General features: G+C 48.9%; 7 protein-coding genes across 7 annotated transcripts; 5 read left to right on the top strand and 2 right to left on the bottom strand.

Moving 5' to 3' along the window:
- Nucleotides 1-185: 185 nt before the first annotated feature.
- Nucleotides 186-1,340, bottom strand: BC939DRAFT_390527 (uncharacterized protein; the record flags this gene model as incomplete). The annotated part of the gene is made up of 5 exons (XM_051551908.1): nucleotides 186-351; nucleotides 455-624; nucleotides 722-850; nucleotides 951-1,077; nucleotides 1,186-1,340. Coding segments are annotated over 5 exons (747 nt in total), but the record flags the coding sequence as incomplete, so codon positions are not given.
- A 206-nt stretch (nucleotides 1,341-1,546) lies between these two features.
- BC939DRAFT_429226 (uncharacterized protein) lies at nucleotides 1,547-4,381 on the top strand. The gene is made up of 5 exons (XM_051553218.1): nucleotides 1,547-1,816; nucleotides 1,931-2,048; nucleotides 2,142-3,080; nucleotides 3,169-3,662; nucleotides 3,750-4,381. The coding sequence occupies exons 1-5, from the start codon at nucleotides 1,715-1,717 to the stop codon at nucleotides 4,227-4,229; spliced, it is 2,133 nt and encodes a 710-aa protein (XP_051407141.1). The 5' UTR covers nucleotides 1,547-1,714; the 3' UTR covers nucleotides 4,230-4,381.
- Nucleotides 4,382-5,303: 922 nt separating this feature from the next.
- Nucleotides 5,304-6,614, bottom strand: BC939DRAFT_467123 (uncharacterized protein). The gene has a single exon (XM_051557732.1). The coding sequence runs from the start codon at nucleotides 6,463-6,465 to the stop codon at nucleotides 5,656-5,658; it is 810 nt and encodes a 269-aa protein (XP_051407140.1). The 5' UTR covers nucleotides 6,466-6,614; the 3' UTR covers nucleotides 5,304-5,655.
- Nucleotides 6,615-9,446: 2,832 nt separating this feature from the next.
- Nucleotides 9,447-10,071, top strand: BC939DRAFT_467118 (uncharacterized protein). Its single transcript, XM_051557731.1, has one exon. The coding sequence runs from the start codon at nucleotides 9,638-9,640 to the stop codon at nucleotides 9,872-9,874; it is 237 nt and encodes a 78-aa protein (XP_051407139.1). The 5' UTR covers nucleotides 9,447-9,637; the 3' UTR covers nucleotides 9,875-10,071.
- A 106-nt stretch (nucleotides 10,072-10,177) lies between these two features.
- BC939DRAFT_507756 (galactose-binding domain-like protein) lies at nucleotides 10,178-12,372 on the top strand (the record flags this gene model as incomplete). The annotated part of the gene is made up of 4 exons (XM_051560919.1): nucleotides 10,178-10,304; nucleotides 10,434-10,608; nucleotides 10,707-11,291; nucleotides 11,388-12,372. 4 exons carry the CDS (start codon nucleotides 10,178-10,180, stop codon nucleotides 12,370-12,372), a joined length of 1,872 nt encoding a protein of 623 aa, XP_051407138.1.
- A 254-nt stretch (nucleotides 12,373-12,626) lies between these two features.
- BC939DRAFT_467116 (pyridoxal phosphate-dependent transferase) lies at nucleotides 12,627-15,534 on the top strand. The gene is made up of 5 exons (XM_051557730.1): nucleotides 12,627-12,807; nucleotides 13,006-13,116; nucleotides 13,296-13,844; nucleotides 13,990-14,204; nucleotides 14,337-15,534. The coding sequence occupies exons 1-5, from the start codon at nucleotides 12,732-12,734 to the stop codon at nucleotides 15,402-15,404; spliced, it is 2,019 nt and encodes a 672-aa protein (XP_051407137.1). The 5' UTR covers nucleotides 12,627-12,731; the 3' UTR covers nucleotides 15,405-15,534.
- A 777-nt stretch (nucleotides 15,535-16,311) lies between these two features.
- Nucleotides 16,312-19,663, top strand: BC939DRAFT_467108 (uncharacterized protein). The gene is made up of 10 exons (XM_051557729.1): nucleotides 16,312-16,566; nucleotides 16,698-16,817; nucleotides 16,949-17,027; nucleotides 17,411-17,444; nucleotides 17,554-17,658; nucleotides 17,758-17,995; nucleotides 18,108-18,227; nucleotides 18,322-18,919; nucleotides 19,002-19,120; nucleotides 19,225-19,663. The coding sequence occupies exons 1-10, from the start codon at nucleotides 16,520-16,522 to the stop codon at nucleotides 19,544-19,546; spliced, it is 1,782 nt and encodes a 593-aa protein (XP_051407136.1). The 5' UTR covers nucleotides 16,312-16,519; the 3' UTR covers nucleotides 19,547-19,663.
- Nucleotides 19,664-20,086: the final 423 nt, after the last annotated feature.

The raw sequence follows: 20,086 nt of genomic DNA, 5'->3' as shown, positions 1-20,086 counted from the left end.
CCTTTCTATTACGACAGTAATTGCAATATAACAGACGTGAGCAATTGCGCATATCCGATAATCTAATATTAGCAGCTCCAGGTTTAGCATAGGTCATTGATACGTACGCCAGGTTTGTTCTGGAAGACTGAGTAGATACCCATGATTGTGGCTCTAGATCCTGGAACAACTCGATTTGTCAGTTCTCTATCGGCACTCAAGAGGACATGACGAGGCAACTCTCCGACCGGGACATCATCAGGCGACTCCTGAAGTTTCAAAATCTGCTGGTCCACACACTTGGACTTGTCGTGATCAACTACATATGGATCCAGGCCGCATCCTGACGGATTCGCCTCAGCGTCCACATTCCTATGAAATAGTCGGATTCATAGTAACCATTAGCATGGTGCTTCCACAACAAACGATAGATCCTGAAAGTTTATGGCGGATGCTGACAATCATGGCCACTTACAAATCACAGGTGCGTGGCATGCTGATTCCCGAGAACCCAGCCTGGATGGGCATTCTCTTGGTCTTTGAACAGGACTTACACCTGATTTGAAGTACTGTCGCCTTGGAGGTCAAAGGGGAAGCAGCAATGATGATACCAGAGATTCGAATCAACTTTGAAATGCTGTTGGCCTAGAATCGTCGACATTCAGATCAAATGTACGCCATCGTTAATTCGTGTTGGATCCTGTATCGCTCGTTTGTCACTGATGCGCTGACATGGACGTACATTGAGGTGGCGAATCTTGATCATGTTGGCACTCGAGTGCAGCACAACCTGATAGTCTTCAATCTCCACGTCCATGTTCGAGTTGGCATACAAAATCCTCTTGGCGTGCAGCTTGACTGCATTCTCGAACTAACGTTTATGGAAAACCGAAGAAACAGTAAGAGTGTAAGGGTCAACATGCTATTTCGTTCGCCTAACATTCCACGCGTCGCTTCAGAGACTCGCATACCAGCGGCAACAAGTCTGCAGGTCTCTGTGTCAAGTTGTGAGCGAGCTCTTGACTGAAAGAGATCAAATGTCCCATATCAACGTCCAGCAGGTAGCGCTTCAGCATAGTGTTTTGACGCAGCTGATCACTGTGGGACGGGTTGAAAGACAAGAAAAAAGAAATGAGTATTTAAATCTCCTCCAAATCCAAGAGCGTGAATAAGCTGGATGCGCTGAAGCGAAGGGGCAAGCTGTACCGGTAGATGTAGACGCCATTGATGTGAAACTGTTGAATGAAAGCGTAAAACAGCTCCTGGACCTTGTCCATGGTCTCCTGTTCGTGGTCGTCCTGTTGAGGCGGCAACACCTGCGCGGTGTGAATGCGTCCTGCGTCCCAGCCGATGTTAGCCATCTCTGTAAAATCGTTAGCCGAGAGGAGAAGGAGTGTGGTGATTGAGGACGGGGTGAAGTAAAGCGGGCAAGGAGATGAAAAAGGGAAGCTCTGCCGTTGTGTGAAGTCCTCCTGCCCTGACAGGCGTTTCGTTTGTTTTGAAAATAGAACGCGTCTCCTAAATACAGTAAATGAATTCACGTGATGCCGCAGTCATGCTGTTTTCGTTTCTTTTCTTTTTTTTTTTCTCCCTTCTGCTCAAAGCGCTTACTCAGAGGCTGATTAAGCAAAGGGCAGAAAGACTAAGGGTACTTCATCATTGTCATTCGTTCCCTTCTCTTCATTCCTTTGCTCCTTGTTCCCTTTTCCACTTCTCTCCCAAAACCATCACAAATATGGCCATCCCCAAGAGCAAAAAGAACGTTGGCCTCGGGCAGGCTATCATTAAGGCCCGCTTTAAGGGCCGCAGCAGACCAAAGGACGGAGACGAGCGTCTTGTATGTTTACCAGCAACAGTGGCAGCACTCGCAGGATCATGAGTTACATGATAGGAAAATTTATCGCTAGAGAAAATTGTACTCAATTCCTATCATCCTTCTCTCTATTCGTAGCACTCTGCAGAGGTTGACGATGGCGCCAGTTGGACCCGACTTCAGTCTGTCACACAGGAGGGCGACCTTGAATCCTTCTTGAGCACCGCCGAGTTGGCAGGCACAGAGTTCACCGCGGGTAAGTTCCGTCATATACCATATGCGCAACGACCAACCTATGTCTTCAGGACGCATGTTAACTTCATTTGCTTACATATTTCACGGTACACAGAAAAGTTGAATATCAAGGTCATCTCAAATCAGTACGAGAACCCATTCATGCTCTCAGCTGACAAGGAAAAGGAGACACTAGAGAAGCACCATGAATTCAAATCGCATCTCACAGTCCCGCGTCGTCCCCACTGGGACGAAACCACGACCGGTCAGGAGTTGCAGCGCGCGGAGAGACAGTCGTTTTTGGACTGGCGTCGTGGCCTTGCCACCTTGGCAGAACGTGAATCGCTGTTGCTGACACCCTTTGAGCGTAACTTGGAAGTCTGGCGACAGCTGTGGAGAGTCATTGAACGATCTCACTTGGTTGTTCAGATCGTCGATGCCCGAAACCCCTTGTTTTTTAGATCAACGGATTTGGAGACGTATGTCAAAGAGGTGGACACGAGAAAGAGGAACTTGCTGTTGATTAACAAAGCCGATTACCTGACGGTCAAGCAGAGAAAGAGATGGGCGGACTACTTTGATTCCGAGGGCATCCGATACACTTTCTTCTCAGCTGCGTTGGCAAAGGAGAGACAAGAGAAGGAGCAGGCTGAGAGAGAAAGGATGGAGGCATTGGCTCAGGAACTCGCTGAGATGAAGGCCGCCAATTCGGACTATACAGAGGAGGAGGAGGAGGAAGAAGAAGAAGAAGAAGAAGAAGAAGAGAAAGAAGAGTCTAGTGCCGAGATCACCAAGGAAGCATCCGCTGCAGAGGAGAAACAGAGAGAAGTTGTGAAGCAGTCGTCATTCTCTGTTCAGAAGGAGTCTGAGGAAGAGTCAGAAGAATCTGAGGAAGATGAGGATGAGGATGAAGATGAGGAGTCCAAGAAGCCAAATAAGACCCATTCGCACTGGAAGGCCATCAAGGAGACCGAGAAGGATGATGAGCGCACTCGTATCCGTGATACCAAGGAACTGTACGAGCTTCTGCTCAAGGAAACCCCTATTATTGATGGTAATATCCTTTGACAATTGCTGCTATCGTTTCCTGACAAAGACCATTTGCCAACGCCCTTCGCATATCCTTGATTTCGTTTCTATAGATCCAAGAGATCCTTTGAATGGCATCATGTCCATTGGTCTTGTCGGATACCCTAACGTCGGAAAGTCTTCGACTATTAACGCCTTGTTGGGTGAACACGCCGTTTCGGTATCAGCTACACCAGGAAAGACCAAGCATTTCCAGACCATCCACCTGACCCCCAAAATGATCCTCTGCGATTGCCCAGGTCTGGTCTTCCCTTCATTTGCCACAACCCAAGGAGATATGGTGTGTAACGGTGTCTTGCCCATCGATCAATTGCGCGAATTCACTGGCTCGGTCGGTTTGATCGGCAAGAGGATTCCTAAGGAAGTTTTGGAGGCAATTTACGGTATGAAGATTGCAGTTTTAAGCGAGGAGGAAGGTGGCGCAGGTGTCCCTACCGCGGAAGAGTTTTTGATTGCCTATGCTGTCGCGCGTGGATTCACCAAGGCCGGTCAGGGTAACCCTGATGAGTCGCGTGCAGCCCGTTTCATCTTGAAGGATTATGTCAACGTAAGTATCTGAACTTTGAACTGCGTTTTGCTTGCTCCTACTGCAGTAGTATCTGACTAATGCCTGCCTTTATTATTTTTCATATAGGGAAAACTGCTGTACTGCGCTCCTCCACCAGGTTTCGACCCCATCGAGTTCAACCATGAGCACAACCAACTGGACCGCTTTAAGAAGCGCAAGCAACTTCCTACGCGACGTCTTCCAGCAAGCGCATCGACCTATATTAACATGGAGGCCATTACCCCTCTGTCGCACACTGGTTCCGGTACAGGAAAGACTGCCGCTGTTGACTCTTCATTTTTCCAGCCTGCCCGTAAGACCATGTATCTGCCCAAAGTGACAGGCAAGACAGCGGTTGACGTCTCAGGGGGTATCTCCCGCGTGCAGATGTATCCTCATCAGCAGGGGACGGATAACCAGGGTTATGTCAGCCGAAAGATGAGGATGCAGAACGTTAGGGATGGGCTGCTTGAGATGGGCGTCGATAGCGTCGCAGGTGCACTTGGCAACAAGAAACACAAGAAAGGCAGGAAGAACATCAAGCAGCGCTCCGGAGCAGGGCTGTAATGTTGCGATAGAATAGCAGCATCATATTTTTGCGACAAACATTTCAGATCCACAGGCATTTTCAGTCATCCTACTGCGTGTACCATAAGTATCTCTCTGCATCTAGTTTATTATTTTCCATTTTCTCAATGAAAACTATCATCAATGCTCAATGCCCATATCAAACGCGCTTATGGGTGTGTGTGATCGCGCGACTTTGTACTGTCGATGCGGGCACGATGAACGTGCTGTCTAGCATATGCATATTAGATTCCCATAGTGGTATTTGCGTAACATTGCGACCATGCAAGGTAATATTGCTGCTCTCCCTTGAGCCAGTTGAGACTTGCCCTGCACCATTGATAAACGACATGGATTATTATTGTGTCTTACTATCGCATTATTCGAATTGATCTGTGGATCCAAGTGAGGTGCAGGGATTGTACGTAAATTACCGGACTGCTAAATTGCGCGGTAAAGAGCAATGACATCAAGAATCGTAGCCCTTGGTCTGGGAGGGCATTCATTGTGGTGAAGGTGGAGGAAACTACAAAGAACAGGCGGGAAAAAAGGATCATCGTCATAGTCTCCGAGTAATGCTTGTCAGGATGCGTTCTCCAAACTCACTCTTAACCTTGGGCCCTTCAAAGACCCTGTGGATTACATACGCAGCAGGCTAGAAGAAAAAAGAACCACCGCGATGACGATACTGACGTACACTGCTCTTAGAATGAACAATAATCGTAGCCGACTTACCCCATATACCATTGCTCGCGTCATATTATACTGATCACCTATTATACGATGAGCAACATCTATGTCTACCCATATTGCAATCCATCGCAATAGGGATACCGGTGGTCATTTAAGTTGCATACAAGGTTGGTTGCATTTATCGCTCGCTATTTTTCTTAGACGCACTAGCGGGTAGCTGCTATCATGCTGCTACATGGGCTCGCGTTCGGCTAGTCTGCTATATTTGAGAGCAAGGGATGTCTGGATCTATGCTCTCTTGCAGCTCTGCCGATGGGCCCTGTCACTGTTGTACTTCACAACCTGTCAAATAATAGACAGCAATTGGTTCTTAATCATTTTCAGCTGTTCGCGATGGATTTATTATATGTACAATGTGCAAGAAAACTACAAAAAGGAGGAAAGCAGCAAACGAAGCAATCAAGCGACCAGAGCGGAAAAAAATTGTGGGGAATGACTGAGGTATATCTATGTGAACCAATGGAGTGTCCAACTAAGAGCAACCACCACTCCTTCACTCCTACAGAAAGAGCAAAGGAATGATAGGACATGCGCATGCGGTCATAGAGCGGCAGGTAGATGTGAAATACGATGATATACAGGAAGCGGCAGGGCACAAATAACAGACGGACGCATGAATAAACAAGGGGAAAGCTGTTGTTACAAGGAAGGAGCCATGGTAAAGTGTTACATCTTAGGCCTGCTCATCGTACTCGTCCTGGACCTCGTCTTGTCGGTCCTCGAACTCGCTCAGGTTGATGATGGGCCATTGGAGCATCTCCTCCTCGGTCGGGGCCAGCTGTCGCTCCAGACGCTGCTTCTTGGGGCGGATACGGTCAGGGGTCGTGACCTCCTTAAAGTCCTCCGCGTACAAGTCGAAGCGACTGCCCTTGTTGAGCAGAATGCTCTCCTCATTGCCGTCATGGACATCGTTGTTGTTATCGGCATTGGCTTCTTGGCTCAGAGCCTCGAACTCTGCGTCGGTCATCCAAAGACCCAGAGACTCTTCTTGTCGCCTTCTGACGGTCTCTGGATCCTGATCCAACTGCTCCTCCTCTTGGTTATCGAGGAGTTGATCACGGTCCTGCTCGACCTTCTCGAGCTCGTCCTGCTCCTGTTGCAGGCGGACGAGCTCCTCCTGATCCTGCTGCTCTCGCTGACGCAGGAACTGTTCGTGTCGTTCTGTGCGTTCGATGAGGAGGGTGAGGGACGGTGAGGATTCAGAGACGGCGTTGAGATCGACTTGGATGGTGATGGGGCGGGAGACGGTGCGGAAGGGCGTGCAGTGTGATGGTGAATCTGTTGATGACAAAGAGGAGGGCGTGCCCTTTGTGTCTATTGAGAGGATGGATTCCCTTTGTGGTTGATCTGCGGAGGGTTTTGAGGAGATGGGGAGGGCGTGCGTTGAGGTCGGGGTGCTGCAGAGGGAGAGGGCCAGCAGACAGACGAAGGTCGTGGGTGTGAAGAGGGTCTTTATCTTTGGAGGGAGTGCAGTCTTTGCCATTGTGATATAGAATTCGAGTGGATAAGTGGATTGGAGTGAACAGTGTCAAAGAAGACTGGGCGATCGGATGAACAACGAAGCGAACAAAAAAGTGAGTGGGAAACGAAAAGTGAGAGAGGATGGAGGGGGGGAGGAGGGTGGTTTAAATAGTCTGCTGCTCGTCCAAGATTACAGCATACAATTGAATGGCTTCATAAGCACTCGTTCTCCTTTAGTCTATTATCTCTTTAATCGATTCAGTAGAATGCGAAGAAGGAGTGATATGTGCGATACATCTAAATTGCATTCAGTCGCAATTCAGTCGTTTGGTCTACGGGGAAATAGTTCACAATGGAGGCTTTTTTTTTTTTGACAAAATTGGCTAATTTCATTTGTTCATTCCAGACAAAATGCTCGACCTTCTCTTCCCAAAGGCTCTCATAATACCCGTCTGGTAACAACTACATGGACTTAGCAGATTAATCAACCCTGCATGTTCCTTCGTTAGTCCGCTATCCTTCTTCTCGTCTGTTTTGGCGGAGCAATTACTCCCCCTAAAAGTGTCTCCTTTGTTCGGGCACGTATCCAACCAGCGCGCCTCCATGAAGCGACTCCCACTCTCTGTCTCTCTAATCGTTAATTTTTTTTTTTTTTTTTTTTTTCGTCGTCGACCTGGATGCGATAATGCGATAATGAGCAATAAGGTACCAGCTGCCAGTCGTGGCCAAGGAGCCGCTCTGTCCAGGAGACAAATGTAATAGCGCAACCTGAAATTACGATTATCTATCGGAGAAGTATGCTTGACAGGCTTGCACAGGGAAAGTGTACTGCAGATAGACGTAAATGTGCTTTCTGTCGCCTTTTACTTCCGTCTGGTGGTGAGCTGTCCATAGTCCGTGATTTATGTTATTTTTACTCGCTCTTTTCTGCCTCTTCTATTTTCTCTCTTTTTTTTTTTCTTATGCACGAAGATACCGAGCATCTCCCCTTCTAAACCACCTTTTCCATATCTATACTATCACTTCTCACCTCACACTTGAGCTTGTCTGAGAGGAGCAGAAATAGCTAGTGTCCAATATACTTTATTGGTTGCGGCTGCCGCACACAGGTGGCGAGACCGCAAAAGCAGGAAGATACCATGGTAGCTATGGTTGCAGAGTTGGTCTGATCTGCAGGACTGAGAAGGTACCCTGCTTAAGACTTATCATTCGAGTTGGTCTCTTGATCTATGATGAATACGACACGTCCTTCTACCACAAATCCTAGGAAAATGACAGCTATCGCATCGTCATGACTTTGTGTGTCTAAAACATAGAATGTGTGAGCAATTGCTTACAGTGTATGCCAACGGACCAGCTTACGACTGACAGTGAGGTGCGTCTCTACCTCCAACGGTCCATAGGCGAAGATAGGCGATCCAGGGTTGAAATATCCCAATGGCCCTTTGTACCCCGCTGCACAAATCCGACACTGCCGCTACACATGAGTGCTGAATCTATTTTTTTATGCCCAAGGGTCCAAAGAGATGGAGCAAGCAGCGCAATGGCATACAAATCAAAACAAATACACAATCGCAGACAAACAAACAAAAAAGAATGATGTGATCTATGCCGAGTTGTTTAGCTCCATAAGCATTTTTTTTTTTGCCGCGATAGTCTTTCCAAACCTTCTGTTGCTGTCATCCGTCCCATTTTGGACTAACCCCCCGGTCAGGGTCCGCGACGACAATGAGACAACCTAACAAAAAGACCACAGCATTTACACGCCCTGAGCGTATTTGATTGCATCACCATTGTCTGCGTATGCGTTGTGTCTTCGTGTCTGGTGTTTGTTCAAGTATATCTACCGTAGCCGAGTGAAATAGAGGGCAGAACATAAGGGGGATCCAGACTGTGCATTGAGACCCAAAGAATCGTTCCAGAGCACAAGCACTGTGCATGTGCATCTGTCTGACCTTTACCGAGGAACGCTGAATAGGATCTCGACAAACAAACAACGACATTGGTAAGCATGTCCACTAACGACTGTTTCGCCAAGTTCCAGACAGCTACCACAGACCGCAGTGGTTTCCGCACGTCTTTCCCCTGGTATATACGGCGAGATACGCACTACAGCCTTCAGTGCCAAGATCCTTGTCCAATCCAAGGCAGTATTTCAATAAATAATCCAGAGACCTATGTCTAGACTTTTCCATATTTACATATTCCGCACTCTCTGTGTACAGAAGGCCGGGGTAAGTGTACGTATACGAAGAGCCGGCGAATCCCCCTCAGATTTTACCGTGGGTCTGTTTGCTGCGTCGTTCAGGTGTCACCGTCGCTTCTCCTGCTTCCATTGTGTTTATGAAACGAGGGGCAATCTGTTTCAGGACGAATCTCTCAAACCGCGTTGTTTATTGCAAATTGACGGCGTTCTGTCTCCATTGCGCATTGCGCCCCAGCATGCAGATACACTCGAGCCAACACCAGACGCGATGGCGCTTATTCGTTTACGCCCAGTCCGGCCCGTAAGCACGAGACGCCGAGGGGGAAAAGAGGGTCCGCTCCAAACGACATGAATTAACTTGTGATAGTTAAGTTATCTTGTCGTATCGATGCTCGCAGGAGATAAAAGGGCCGTTGACCCACGCTGGAGTAAGGGGGACACACCACTTTTTATAACCTCGCCTGTTACGCTCTGAGCTGGCGTGAAAAATGGTGCAGGACAAAATTACTTCCGAAGGTGTCCACGGGCAATAATTTATGGTTCATGTTGGGTTGTGTGGGAAGCGCCAGCGGAACGGGCAAAGGCGGAAAACGACCAATAGTTTCTACAACGGACTTGTCCTGCCTTGACCAGTTCAGCAGATCAGGCCATTTGCGAGAACCATGGGGTTTCTAAGAGTCGCCTGTCGCGCCGCATTGGTCAACATGGGCTGATGTTCCTCATACAGCAGCAGCATGTTCATACACAGCCAGAACGAGTCCGCCTGCGAGCTGACACTACTATTATCAAAATTAACCTCGCCCCAGACTGAAAAACATAGACATGGATCGTGCACATCGCTGAATGCTTTTCTTCCGGTTCACTTGACTCGGTCCCTATTCCGCCCATTTTTGCAAGCATGCTCCTACTTTCTCCATAGCGGATCTACAGCCTCCACTACTGCCAGGTGGGGTTGATTCCACCTAAATAACTCGCTTCCGGCTGATGCATGCACTATCATTCCATCGCGCTACTCTCCGGTGTGTCAGTGCTGTCGTTTCCGTTAAAATGGCTGTTACCTATCTCTCACGCTGCGATGGCCAAGCACTCGACTATACATATTGTTGTAGGGGCTAGGTATGGTCGCATGAGCCGCTCATTGGCTCCACTTTGTTGTTCGCCAGATCCGCCAATTCGCTCACCCGCCTTTCCTGGCGACACTCTTTGGCTGTTCGGAGTCTATTAACCCACATCAGTAGTGAAGGGCGCCATTGGAGATAATCAGGCCAGTGCCCCACCGTACCCTATCTCTTGCAAGGCGCCATGTAAATGCGCTGGTATGCACACACCCTTAGTCTACAAAAAAGCTGTCGAGCATGGATACGACGTCTATAAAAGCTCGCCTGGACCGGCCATTTTTTTTTCTTCGCCCATCCCTCAGCTCACTTTGACCTCTGTTTGATCCGAGCTACTACCGTACTCTCTCCACATACAAGAATCTTGCACGGTCTGCACCCACCCCCCGAAAAGAAATTTGAACACTGCCCCAATGCCTCCAGCTTCCACCATCACTGCCGCCACCATTGTCTCGATCGCCAATGCGACAAAGACTGCTGCTATTGTCTACGACACTGTTCCTGTCGACAAACTTGATGCGGCCTTTGCTGACTATATCGGTACGTGATATGAATATCCTTGCTAGAGCTGAAATAGTAAATAGCTCTTGTCTACGCGTCTTTCGCTCACCTTGCGCTTATCTCATATTCTAAATCATCATTCTATACCCACGTATGTACTGAACATAGATCTTGCGGTTTCGACGCGCGGTGGTAAAGTGTTGTACACTTCTGACGAGTGGTTCGCAGAGTCTCACAACCTACTTACGGCCGCGGCCCCGATCTCGCGCAAGGGTCACTTCACGCCCAAGGGAGCCTGGTTTGATGGCTGGGAGACTCGTCGCCATGGGCCCGACTATGACTGGTAAGAATGATGGTTCTGTACATGTGGTTGCATTGGGTGAGAGCACCGTCTGACAGTAGGATCTTATTGTTGTTTCTATACCATATGATAAACCCTAGGTGCGTGATCCAGTTGGGTTACCCAGGCACGATCGCAGGATTCGAGGTCGACACGGCCTTCTTTACGGGAAACCACTCCCCCTTTGTTTCTGTGGAGGGTTACATAGCTGATTCGCCTTCTCTTGCGACCGCTGCTGGTTCTGTTGGAGTGAACGGTCTTGGCTCTCATCTTCAAGGCCTTGGTGACAATGTTACTGTCCCGGACTCGGCCGAGGGATGGGCTAACAGCGACCATTGGGTTCCTATTCTGCCCAAGGTGGCCCTGAACCCGGACGCGCGTCATGGGTTCAAGCTCGGACAGTCCACCGAATCAGCATTTACCTATATTCGATTTAGAATGTATCCTGATGGTGGAGTGGCTCGTCTTAGAGTCTATGGAAAGGTACAACAGGTCCTACCGGAGGATAAAGGCGAAGTCTTTGACCTGGCAGCGGTTGGCGCTGGTGCGACAGTTGAGTCGTTCTCGGACGCACACTTTGGACATCCGTCTAATTTGCTGTTGCCTGGACGCGGGCATGATATGTCCGACGGATGGGAAACCAAGCGATCGCGTGCTCCCGGACATGTTGACTGGTGCCTCATCAGGTAACCAGATAAATCCTTCGTGTTCTAATTGGGGGTTAATGTATTGATCGATGCCATTCACTAACCTACTCTTTTTTCCTTTATTTTTCTACTTAGGTTGGGTATTGCTGGTCATCCCACGTCGGTTGAGGTTGACACTGCTCACTATATGGGCAATCCTCCCAAGTCAGTGACCCTTCATGGCTTCATGGCCTCTGATACCTTGCAAGAGAATCCTATTGTGCTTCTCGATGAAGCGCCCGTAAAGCCGCACAAGCAGCACTTTTTTGAGATTCCTGGCTCTGTCAGCTCGCAGGCCATTTCCACTATCAAGGTGGTCATGATTCCTGACGGAGGCATCAAGCGCGTCCGGGTCTTTGGATCTCAGTCCTGGCCAGCCAATCCCATCCCTGCGGACTCGCTCATCGGAAAGCACCAGCCCTTGCCAGATGAACACACGTGGAACCTCCTAACGATCAATGCAGAACCTATTACGAAGGAAGCGTTTGCGCCCTGGGGCCAAGTCGTGGAGGTCCCTCTGTATGATCCGAACGCAATCAAGGTTAATCAAGGAACCGCGCAAAAGTTCTCGCACATCGGCCGCTTTGCCAATTGGCGGTCCTATGCGCTGGATGATGAGGCGATCACTCTGAATGGTAACAAGTCCCTAGACAAGGTTCGTCCTGAGGGTATTGCACCTGCGACTGCCAACGTTGCGATCTTCCAGTGCTACAAGCCGGTCGAGACTCGAGAGATCGGGGTCAAGTTACTGGAGCGACATCCGTATTCGTCTCAGATGTTTGTTCCGATGGGCGGGGATGGCAATGGCGGGTTCGTGGTCGTGGTGGCCAAGGACCGGGCATCGGATGGTATGCCTGACCTGACTACACTGAAAGCGTTTACGGTCAAGAACAGCCAGGGGATCAATTACAAACCCAACGTGTGGCACCATCCAATGATTGTAACAGACAGGCCGGTTACGTTCCTGACGATCACGCATGAGTCTGGTGTGGGCAAGGATGATTGCGAGGAGTACTGGTTCAAGAAGGAGGCGGAGTCTGCTGGATCCGAAGGAGGTATCGCAGCTGTTGTTCGTATCTAAAATTCTTTGGGCAAAGCACTTTAGAGAGAGGACGATCGCACTTGCTGCAATTGTATTGACTATGGCGTGAGCAAGGATAGTTGGTTGCTGGTGCTAGCACCTTGAAGTGCCCACAAATAAATAGCACCTTCGGTCGGACTCAGCTCTACTTTTTTTCTCATTGATACCTCTCTTTTGCCCGCTTCGCTCCTCCTCCTGCTCCTCCTCTCTCTCTTTGTTTCTCTTGTCTCTCATTCCTTTTTTTTTTTTTTTTTTTTTTTTTCTTCGTTAACTTGAAATCACACAAGAACTGTTCTGGTGCATTTCAGATCTTTTTTGTAGAATAAAAAAAAAGAAAGAAAGATTGCACACATACAGAGATGACTGCCGAGCTGTGCGAGGACGCTAAGGAGCTGGACTTTCTCATCACGAGAATGAAGGATCTCCTTGTCGAATGTAGGTTGTCCTGCCGTTGAATGCACAGCCTCGCTTCGAGCAACAGCTGATCTTTTTTCGGGCTGACTCACTTTAATTTCTTTCCATTCACACAAAAAAAAAAAAAAAAATCCGCTGCGCATGGTCTTCTGTCGGTCATATTTGGACAACCCGAACGTCTCGGCCCGCTCGATCATGATTCCCCCTACATTATGCCAGATATGGAGCAGAGTCGACAGAGCGACGGTTTGTTGGTCGACTACAAAGAGCCCGAGGAGCTGGAGCGCATTATGGACTTTTCGTTGCCAGATCGAGGTGTGGGCCCTGAAGGTAGAGTAAACGGCACATTTTCTGGGGGGGAAAGAAAAAGCGTTACTGTGACAAGCGGCAGACATGAGCAGGTGTAACATGGCATCGACCTGTTTCAAAAATGTGGTCCTTGCATGTCGATCATCGTTCACGATAATAATCCGATTCCTAAACGGCCCCTCCAATTGCACCTGCCGCAGGGATCTTCCCGACGATCACACAGACATTGCAGTACAGCGTCAACACATTCTCGCCACGGTTCATGGACAAGCTTTACGCTGGGTCATCTCCGATCGGCGTCCTAGCTGAACTGCTCCTCGCGGGACTGAACGGCAACTCGCATGTCTACCATGTCTCTCCCGTATTCACACTTATGGAGATTCATGTCACCAGGGCTCTCGCACGGCTGTTTGGACTCAAAGGCGAATTCGCAGGGGGGTTGTCGTGTCCTGGAGGAAGTGCCAGCAACCAATTGGCGATGGTCACAGCCAGAAACGCCTTGTTTCCGGAAATCAAGAAGAAGGGCTACTTTCCTCGGCCCTCAATTCAGGAGCAGGAGGAATTTCGGCAACAAGGTTACCATTGTGTTGGATCTGCTGCGTTGTCGACGTACGGCAAATTGATCGCATTCACGAGCAGCGCAGGACATTATTCACTCGAAAAGTCGGCGGTGATTATGGGGTTTGGCACAGAGAACATTGTCGGCGTGCCCTGCGATTCCTATGGCGCTATGATCCCTTCAGAGCTAGGTAGGTGATGTCCGTCGAAGTCATATACTGAATGGCATCATGACCCATAATTCATGGCGTGCTCCAAGACGATCTAACAGCCTTAGCGTGGATATTAACCTCTCATCTTTTCAACTTGACGCAATCTTTGATCATCAATCCATAGAACGTTTGATCCAGGAGCACATCGCACTCGGCCACACACCATTCTTTATCAATGCCACTGCAGGAACAACAGTTCTTGGAGCCTTTGACCCCATTCGACCATGCGCAGCGATTGCAAAAAAATACAAGTGCTGGCTCCACGTCGACGGCTCATGGGGCGGATGCACGGTGTTTGTACCAGAGTTGGCCAAGACCCTACTCGATGGTACAGAACTGGTAAATGCGCATCACGGCATTTTAATCAGCAGCATTTGCCAATTGTCCAATTGAGCTGAAAGCAACATTTTTTTTTTTTAGTGAAATAGCGGCCTAACAGCTTCCTTTGACTCTTTCCCTATCTACATGTAGGCTGATTCGATTACGATTAATCCTCACAAGATGTTGCAAACATCTCTGCAGTGCTCGCTGCTGCTTGTACAAGACTCTTCTATCTTTGCACGCGCCAACGCGCTCAAGGCAAACTACTTGTTTCATGGCCAAAGCCACGATCTCGGCGACGGAACACTGGGTTGCGGGCGTCGCTCAGACGCGATCAAATTGTTCTTGGGATGGAGGTATTATGGCAAACTGGGATATCAGGCCAGGATCGAGAAGTCGCTATCGAACGTGAAGCGGTTTGTGGAGCTGTTGGCGCAGGATGAAATGAACGGGCAGAGGATTCAGATGTTACGACTTGAAAGTGATCATGAGAAAACATACAATCAGGATGGAAAACAGCAGCGGTATGCGTTGGAGACTGGAGGACGAGACAGATCGCAGCCTAGCCTTCTGCAGGTCTGCTTCTGGTACAGGCCCCAAGGCAGTCGCATGGTTGACTGGCGTGGAACAGAACGACACTGGAGGGACAGTGTAGAATTCACGCCGAGCACGACAGCGCCATCCCGAATTTCATCCGCTGCTGTGACGCCACTGCTGAGGGGTGCTACGAATCAGCCGTACTTTGCGCAGACCACGACGGGCGCGACTACTGATGAGCTCGACACCAATAATGGCGCCAACTCGGCATCGTCTGCTGCAACGCTCTCTCCAAACTCGTCTGCGATCTCGCTGGCGTCGACTGCATCAGTCTCCTCTACCGCGTCGTCCATTTCAAGCGCTGCCACAGCAACGACTTTGTCAAGGACAACAACCGATCATGGTGTGATTTTGACAGACCCGCAAGAACGACAGGAGGCCAAGCAGTGGATGGAGAGGGTCACCAAGGCGATCCACGCACGGATTCGTGCCCGGGGACAGTTCATGATCGACTATGCGCCTTTGGGGGAATATTTGCCAGTTTTCTTCAGAGTCGTGTTGAACCCGCCGACGATCCGGGAACTTGATTTGACGAAACTGGTGGGTGAGATCTTGGAGTGCGGAGAGGCCGTGGGCAATGCGATACCAATCCCTGAATGCTGTCGCGAGAGGAGCGCGTGATGATGATGGATACCACAACAATATCATATATAACCTATAGACTGTTTCGCATAGACCACAGGGGTATTTCAATAATATATTCATTGCTCAGCTTACACGCGTTCACGCGTTTCTGCGAGATAATGCGGCACACAAAGCGCGTCATTGTCTCTCCGGTTCAAGGCAGGGGCTGTACAGGTGTTGCTGTGAAAAACAATGCAGATGAATACAGGTGAGATATGAAAACCCCCAGACGGATAGCAGGACGTGTACGAACGCAGAAAAATAGGACCATGTCGACCTATCTTGTCCAGGGACGAGGTCGATGGTAAAGATATAATTTCGTTGGTGGCACCAGCGATTTGTCGTAAGAGCATCATGGGCTTTGTTGTTGTTGGTTATGCTCAACAACGGGCGAAAAGACCAATTAGTTTTCAAAGACATTTAGGGATCTCTATAGTCTAGGACAGTTAATGGTGGTAACGTCTTTATGGGCATCAGGGGCGATCAGATACTGGGGTTCTTGATCCAGATTTCGACTCATTGTATTCCTGCGAGTTCTTTCACCCTCAGACCTAGGTGGAGGTGGAGCACACCAGGGTTGGTTTTCCAGATACGGGTCGGGCGCTGCGCGTGTAGGCAGACAAGAGAATGGAAAAGAGAACGCCGGCTCACAACGAGGGCGCGAAAAGGACATGCTACTGCAGACACACAAAAGAAAGAAAAGAAAAAGAGCGGGTACAAAAAGAACCCTTCGATTTTAGTGGCCTTGGTGACCTCATTTTGAGTCTCGAATAGCCTCGCCGCTCCACTGTTCTTTGTTCTTTCCCGCTTTTCTTTACTCTCTCCCTCCCTCTCTCCCTCCGCCCCTCCGTCCGCACGGCTGAACGACAAAGCACCAACAACACACAGAAACGGCGATCTTTCTCTCTCTCTCTCTCTCTCTCTCTTTTCTTTAATCTCTTTCCCTCCTCTCTCTTCTCTCCCGCACCAACAGCCAAGCAGGAGCACATTAGTGCCCTTCCCAACCGTCGACTGCTTTTTTTACACTCCTCCTCCTCCAACGGACACTCTCTTGCACTTTCTCACTCCCACCACACCCACGCTATCCCACGCACTGAACTCTTATTAGCACCATGGCTGCCACTCCAAAATATGCCGCCAAGAGCACTCTGCGTTCCATGTATGTTGACCCTCTTCATCGTCCCCTACCGCCGCCAGTTGCCGCCAAGACTGAACGTGGAAAAAAAAAAAAAAAAAAAAACTCCCCCTCCTGAACAATTGAACCTGACTTCATTCTTCATTGCCCTGCAGCAAAAACTTCTCCAAGGGCTACAGCGAAATTCAGGCCAAGGTTCGAGAGGCGACCTCCAATGACCCTTGGGGACCCAGTGGGACACAAATGAACGAGCTGGCCAGAGCGACTTTTCACCAGTGAGTGCCGGAAGGAATCGCAGCTAGAGTGACCTCATTTCTGTCTGTCTCAGGTGAAGGAAGGGACAACGACTAATAGCAATATGGCTATTTCTTTGCTTTCTGCCCTGTTCCGCTTCCTCATTACGCAGGCAAGAATTCCTCGAGATCATGGAGATTCTGGACAAGCGCATGAATGACAAGGGAAAGAATTGGCGACATGTCTTCAAGGTAAGACCTTATCGGACACTTTCTTTTTTTTTTTTTTTTTTCTTGTGCCATGCTGCAAGTGACTCGGGACTTGGACAGAGAACTCTTTTTGAGCACGGCTTTGCGCACAGAGAGCGACACCGAGAGTAAGACTACCCAAGAGACCGCGAGAAATCCAGCACGGGCTTGGGAGACGACGAAAATGCTTATGTTGCTTGTGTGTAGATGATAAGGCGAAGGAGGGAGGGACATGCATAAAAACGCCATCGGGCCATTGCCGCCTCTTTTTCGTATTTAATTTACAGCTGCCACTGCAGCTCATATCAAGGAGGCGAAGAAACCCTCTGCATTCGGTTCCTTGTCTGTTGATTGCCTAATCGTCTACTCTATTTCTCTTTACTTAGGCGCTGACTGTTCTGGATTACTTGCTCCATGTTGGTGTGTAACGGCACACGCCTTGTTTTCGAATCCTGAACGAGCTCAATCCGACTTTTTTTTTTTTCAGCATGATTCGGTTACTGATGAACACCTGTTTCTCTTCTAACAGGATCTGAAAATGTGGTCAAGTATGCACGCGAAAATTTATACATCGTCAAGACTTTGAAGGAGTTCCAGTATATTGATGAAGAGGGCAAGGATCAAGGCTCTAATGGTTAGCGAGAACGTCCAGTCGGATTTGGTCTCTACTTGTCTGGCAATATCGGAATCGATCTATGAGCTGACTGATTGTTCTCTATGTTGGTAATCACAGTCCGCCAGAAGGCCAAAGATATCACAGCATTACTTTCTGATGAGGCTCGCTTGAAGGAGGAGCGACGGTCTCGAAATGCCATGCGCGATCGTATGAGCGGAAGAGCTCCAGGAGATTACGATGGGGACACGCCTGTATACGACCGTCCAGGATTGGGTGATGATGATCGCGACCTACAGCGGGCTCTTGAAGAAAGCAGACGGATGGCGCAGAGCACGAACAACAAAAACCGAACTAGGTGCGTGAACTTTCGACTGGGCTGTATCCCCATGCCATGCTGCGATGAATGTTTTGGTTACACTACGACCCTGATGACTTATGCTTCGTTTCGACTGTGGATAACACCATAGCGAGGAGGATGATCTTCAGAAGGCACTGGAATTGAGCAAGAAGGAGGAGCAGGACAGAATCAAGACTGTCGAAAAGTATAACGAGCTCTCCCTCACTGAGGACTGGGAGGCAGACTCGAAGTAAGTGTCATATTAAGATCAAGGCGAGACATTTGGATCAACTATCGAGCTCATTTGGCGGATACTGATCTCAAGCGTCGGTTGCACTTTCTAGGCCCGTCAACAAATACGACCAACAAAACAACTTTGACTTTTTCGGCAATGACTTTGGTGGACAGAACAGTGGTAACAGCAACAGCAACAATTTCGGCACCTTCTCTCCCATGAACGACCCCAATAACGACCCCAATTTCCTTCAGCAACAGCCGACTGGATTCAACAACCCTTACATGCAGTTCCAGCAACAGCAGCTTCAACAGCAGCAACAACAGCAACAACAGTTAATGCAGCAACAGATGATGCAGCAGCAGCTGCAGCAACAGCAGCAGATGGCGTTCTTAAACACAATGAACAACCCATACCAGCAACAGCTCACTCCACAGATGACAGGCGCCCCTGCGATGGGATCCAATAATCCATTCAGCGCCTTTGCACAGAAGCCGGCCATGACCGGACAGCCCTTCAATGCTAATGGCACTAACGGGTTTAACCCCAATGGCGGCCTCAACAGCGGTTTCGGCAATGGTATCAATAACAACAATACCGGCTTTAATAACAACAATAGCAACAGCAGCAGTAACAACAACCCGCTTGGCGAACTCGCTTTCCTCCAGAATTCCATGGCCACTGGCTCTCCTGCTATGAGTCAGCCCGTAAGTCTTGCCATCATCTTTCTATCATCTCTACTTCGCTGTGTAAAGAGGTCAATAACTGGAGCTATCTTTATCAAATTAGGCGACGACAAAGGGCCCCAGTCTCAATGACGAGAAATACGCCGCGTTGGCAATGGCCCTTTCGAACCGAGAGGATGGCATGGACACGTTCGGAAACATTGGCCAGCTTCGTGTTCCTGCGTAAGTGCATAACCAAGGACGTTACTCATCATATTCTATTGCGGACCCTATTGTCCATGACCGGCTAACCCTGAACATGCTTTTTACATTGCGACATTCCATAGTCATCACAGCTTTGGAATGAGCGATCGTAGCACCAGCAGCACTGGTGGAGGCGTTGCCAACCCTTTCCAGGGTCTCGGCGGCAACAACAATAGCAACATCAGCAACTCGTTGATCGACATTGGAGACGCCGGCAGCTCTCTGAGCCGAAGTGCCACCAACAATCCGTTCCAGATGTCAGCGCAGAACGGACGGGCTAACAATGGGTTCCTGTCATCACAGACGACTGGATTCGGAGCCATGAACGGAGGTTCATTTGGCCAGTTTTCATCGGGACAGAACAACACGAGCAACGGAGCGTTCAGCAGCAATACCTTGTTCTGAAAATATGCAGAGACGATGCACAATGCCTTCCTTGCTGTAGGCTAGTGGTTTTTACCCTTTTTTGTTGTAACATAATCATATGAGAAAAAATAAAAAATGAAATCGGATAAAGCTTTATTACAAGTTCCATTGCCTTTTGGCAAGGAATGATACGGGCAGGCATAATCATCTCCAAAGCACAACTTCCTTCATAGGGGTCCCATAATAATTGACTCTTGCTTTGTTGAGCACGTAAAAATGGGCGAAGCAATTTTGTCCTCCGCTATTACTGAGACTGCAAGATGCGGAGCAAATTTTAGAGTGTGGAATTGGATTATGCGAGTGAGTCCGACTCATTCCAGTTCTAGAGGAAACGAAGTTTTTTATTACAAACTTGATTGAGGCAGCTTCTAATACTCAATATCGAAATGTATAACCTATCCAACCATAGTTCACCTTCAGTGCTTATCCACACGAAACTGAATGATACAGTTCATTATCCGAGTGTATGGGACTGAAAGGTTCCCCGGGAACATCTGCATCCACCATTTCGGGATCGAT

This window comes from Gamsiella multidivaricata, assembly GCF_025024155.1.
Source record: "Gamsiella multidivaricata strain RSA 2152 chromosome Unknown BC939scaffold_104, whole genome shotgun sequence".
Lineage (NCBI taxonomy): Eukaryota > Fungi > Mortierellomycota > Mortierellomycetes > Mortierellales > Mortierellaceae > Gamsiella > Gamsiella multidivaricata.
This window is presented reverse-complemented; position numbering and strand designations above follow the sequence as displayed.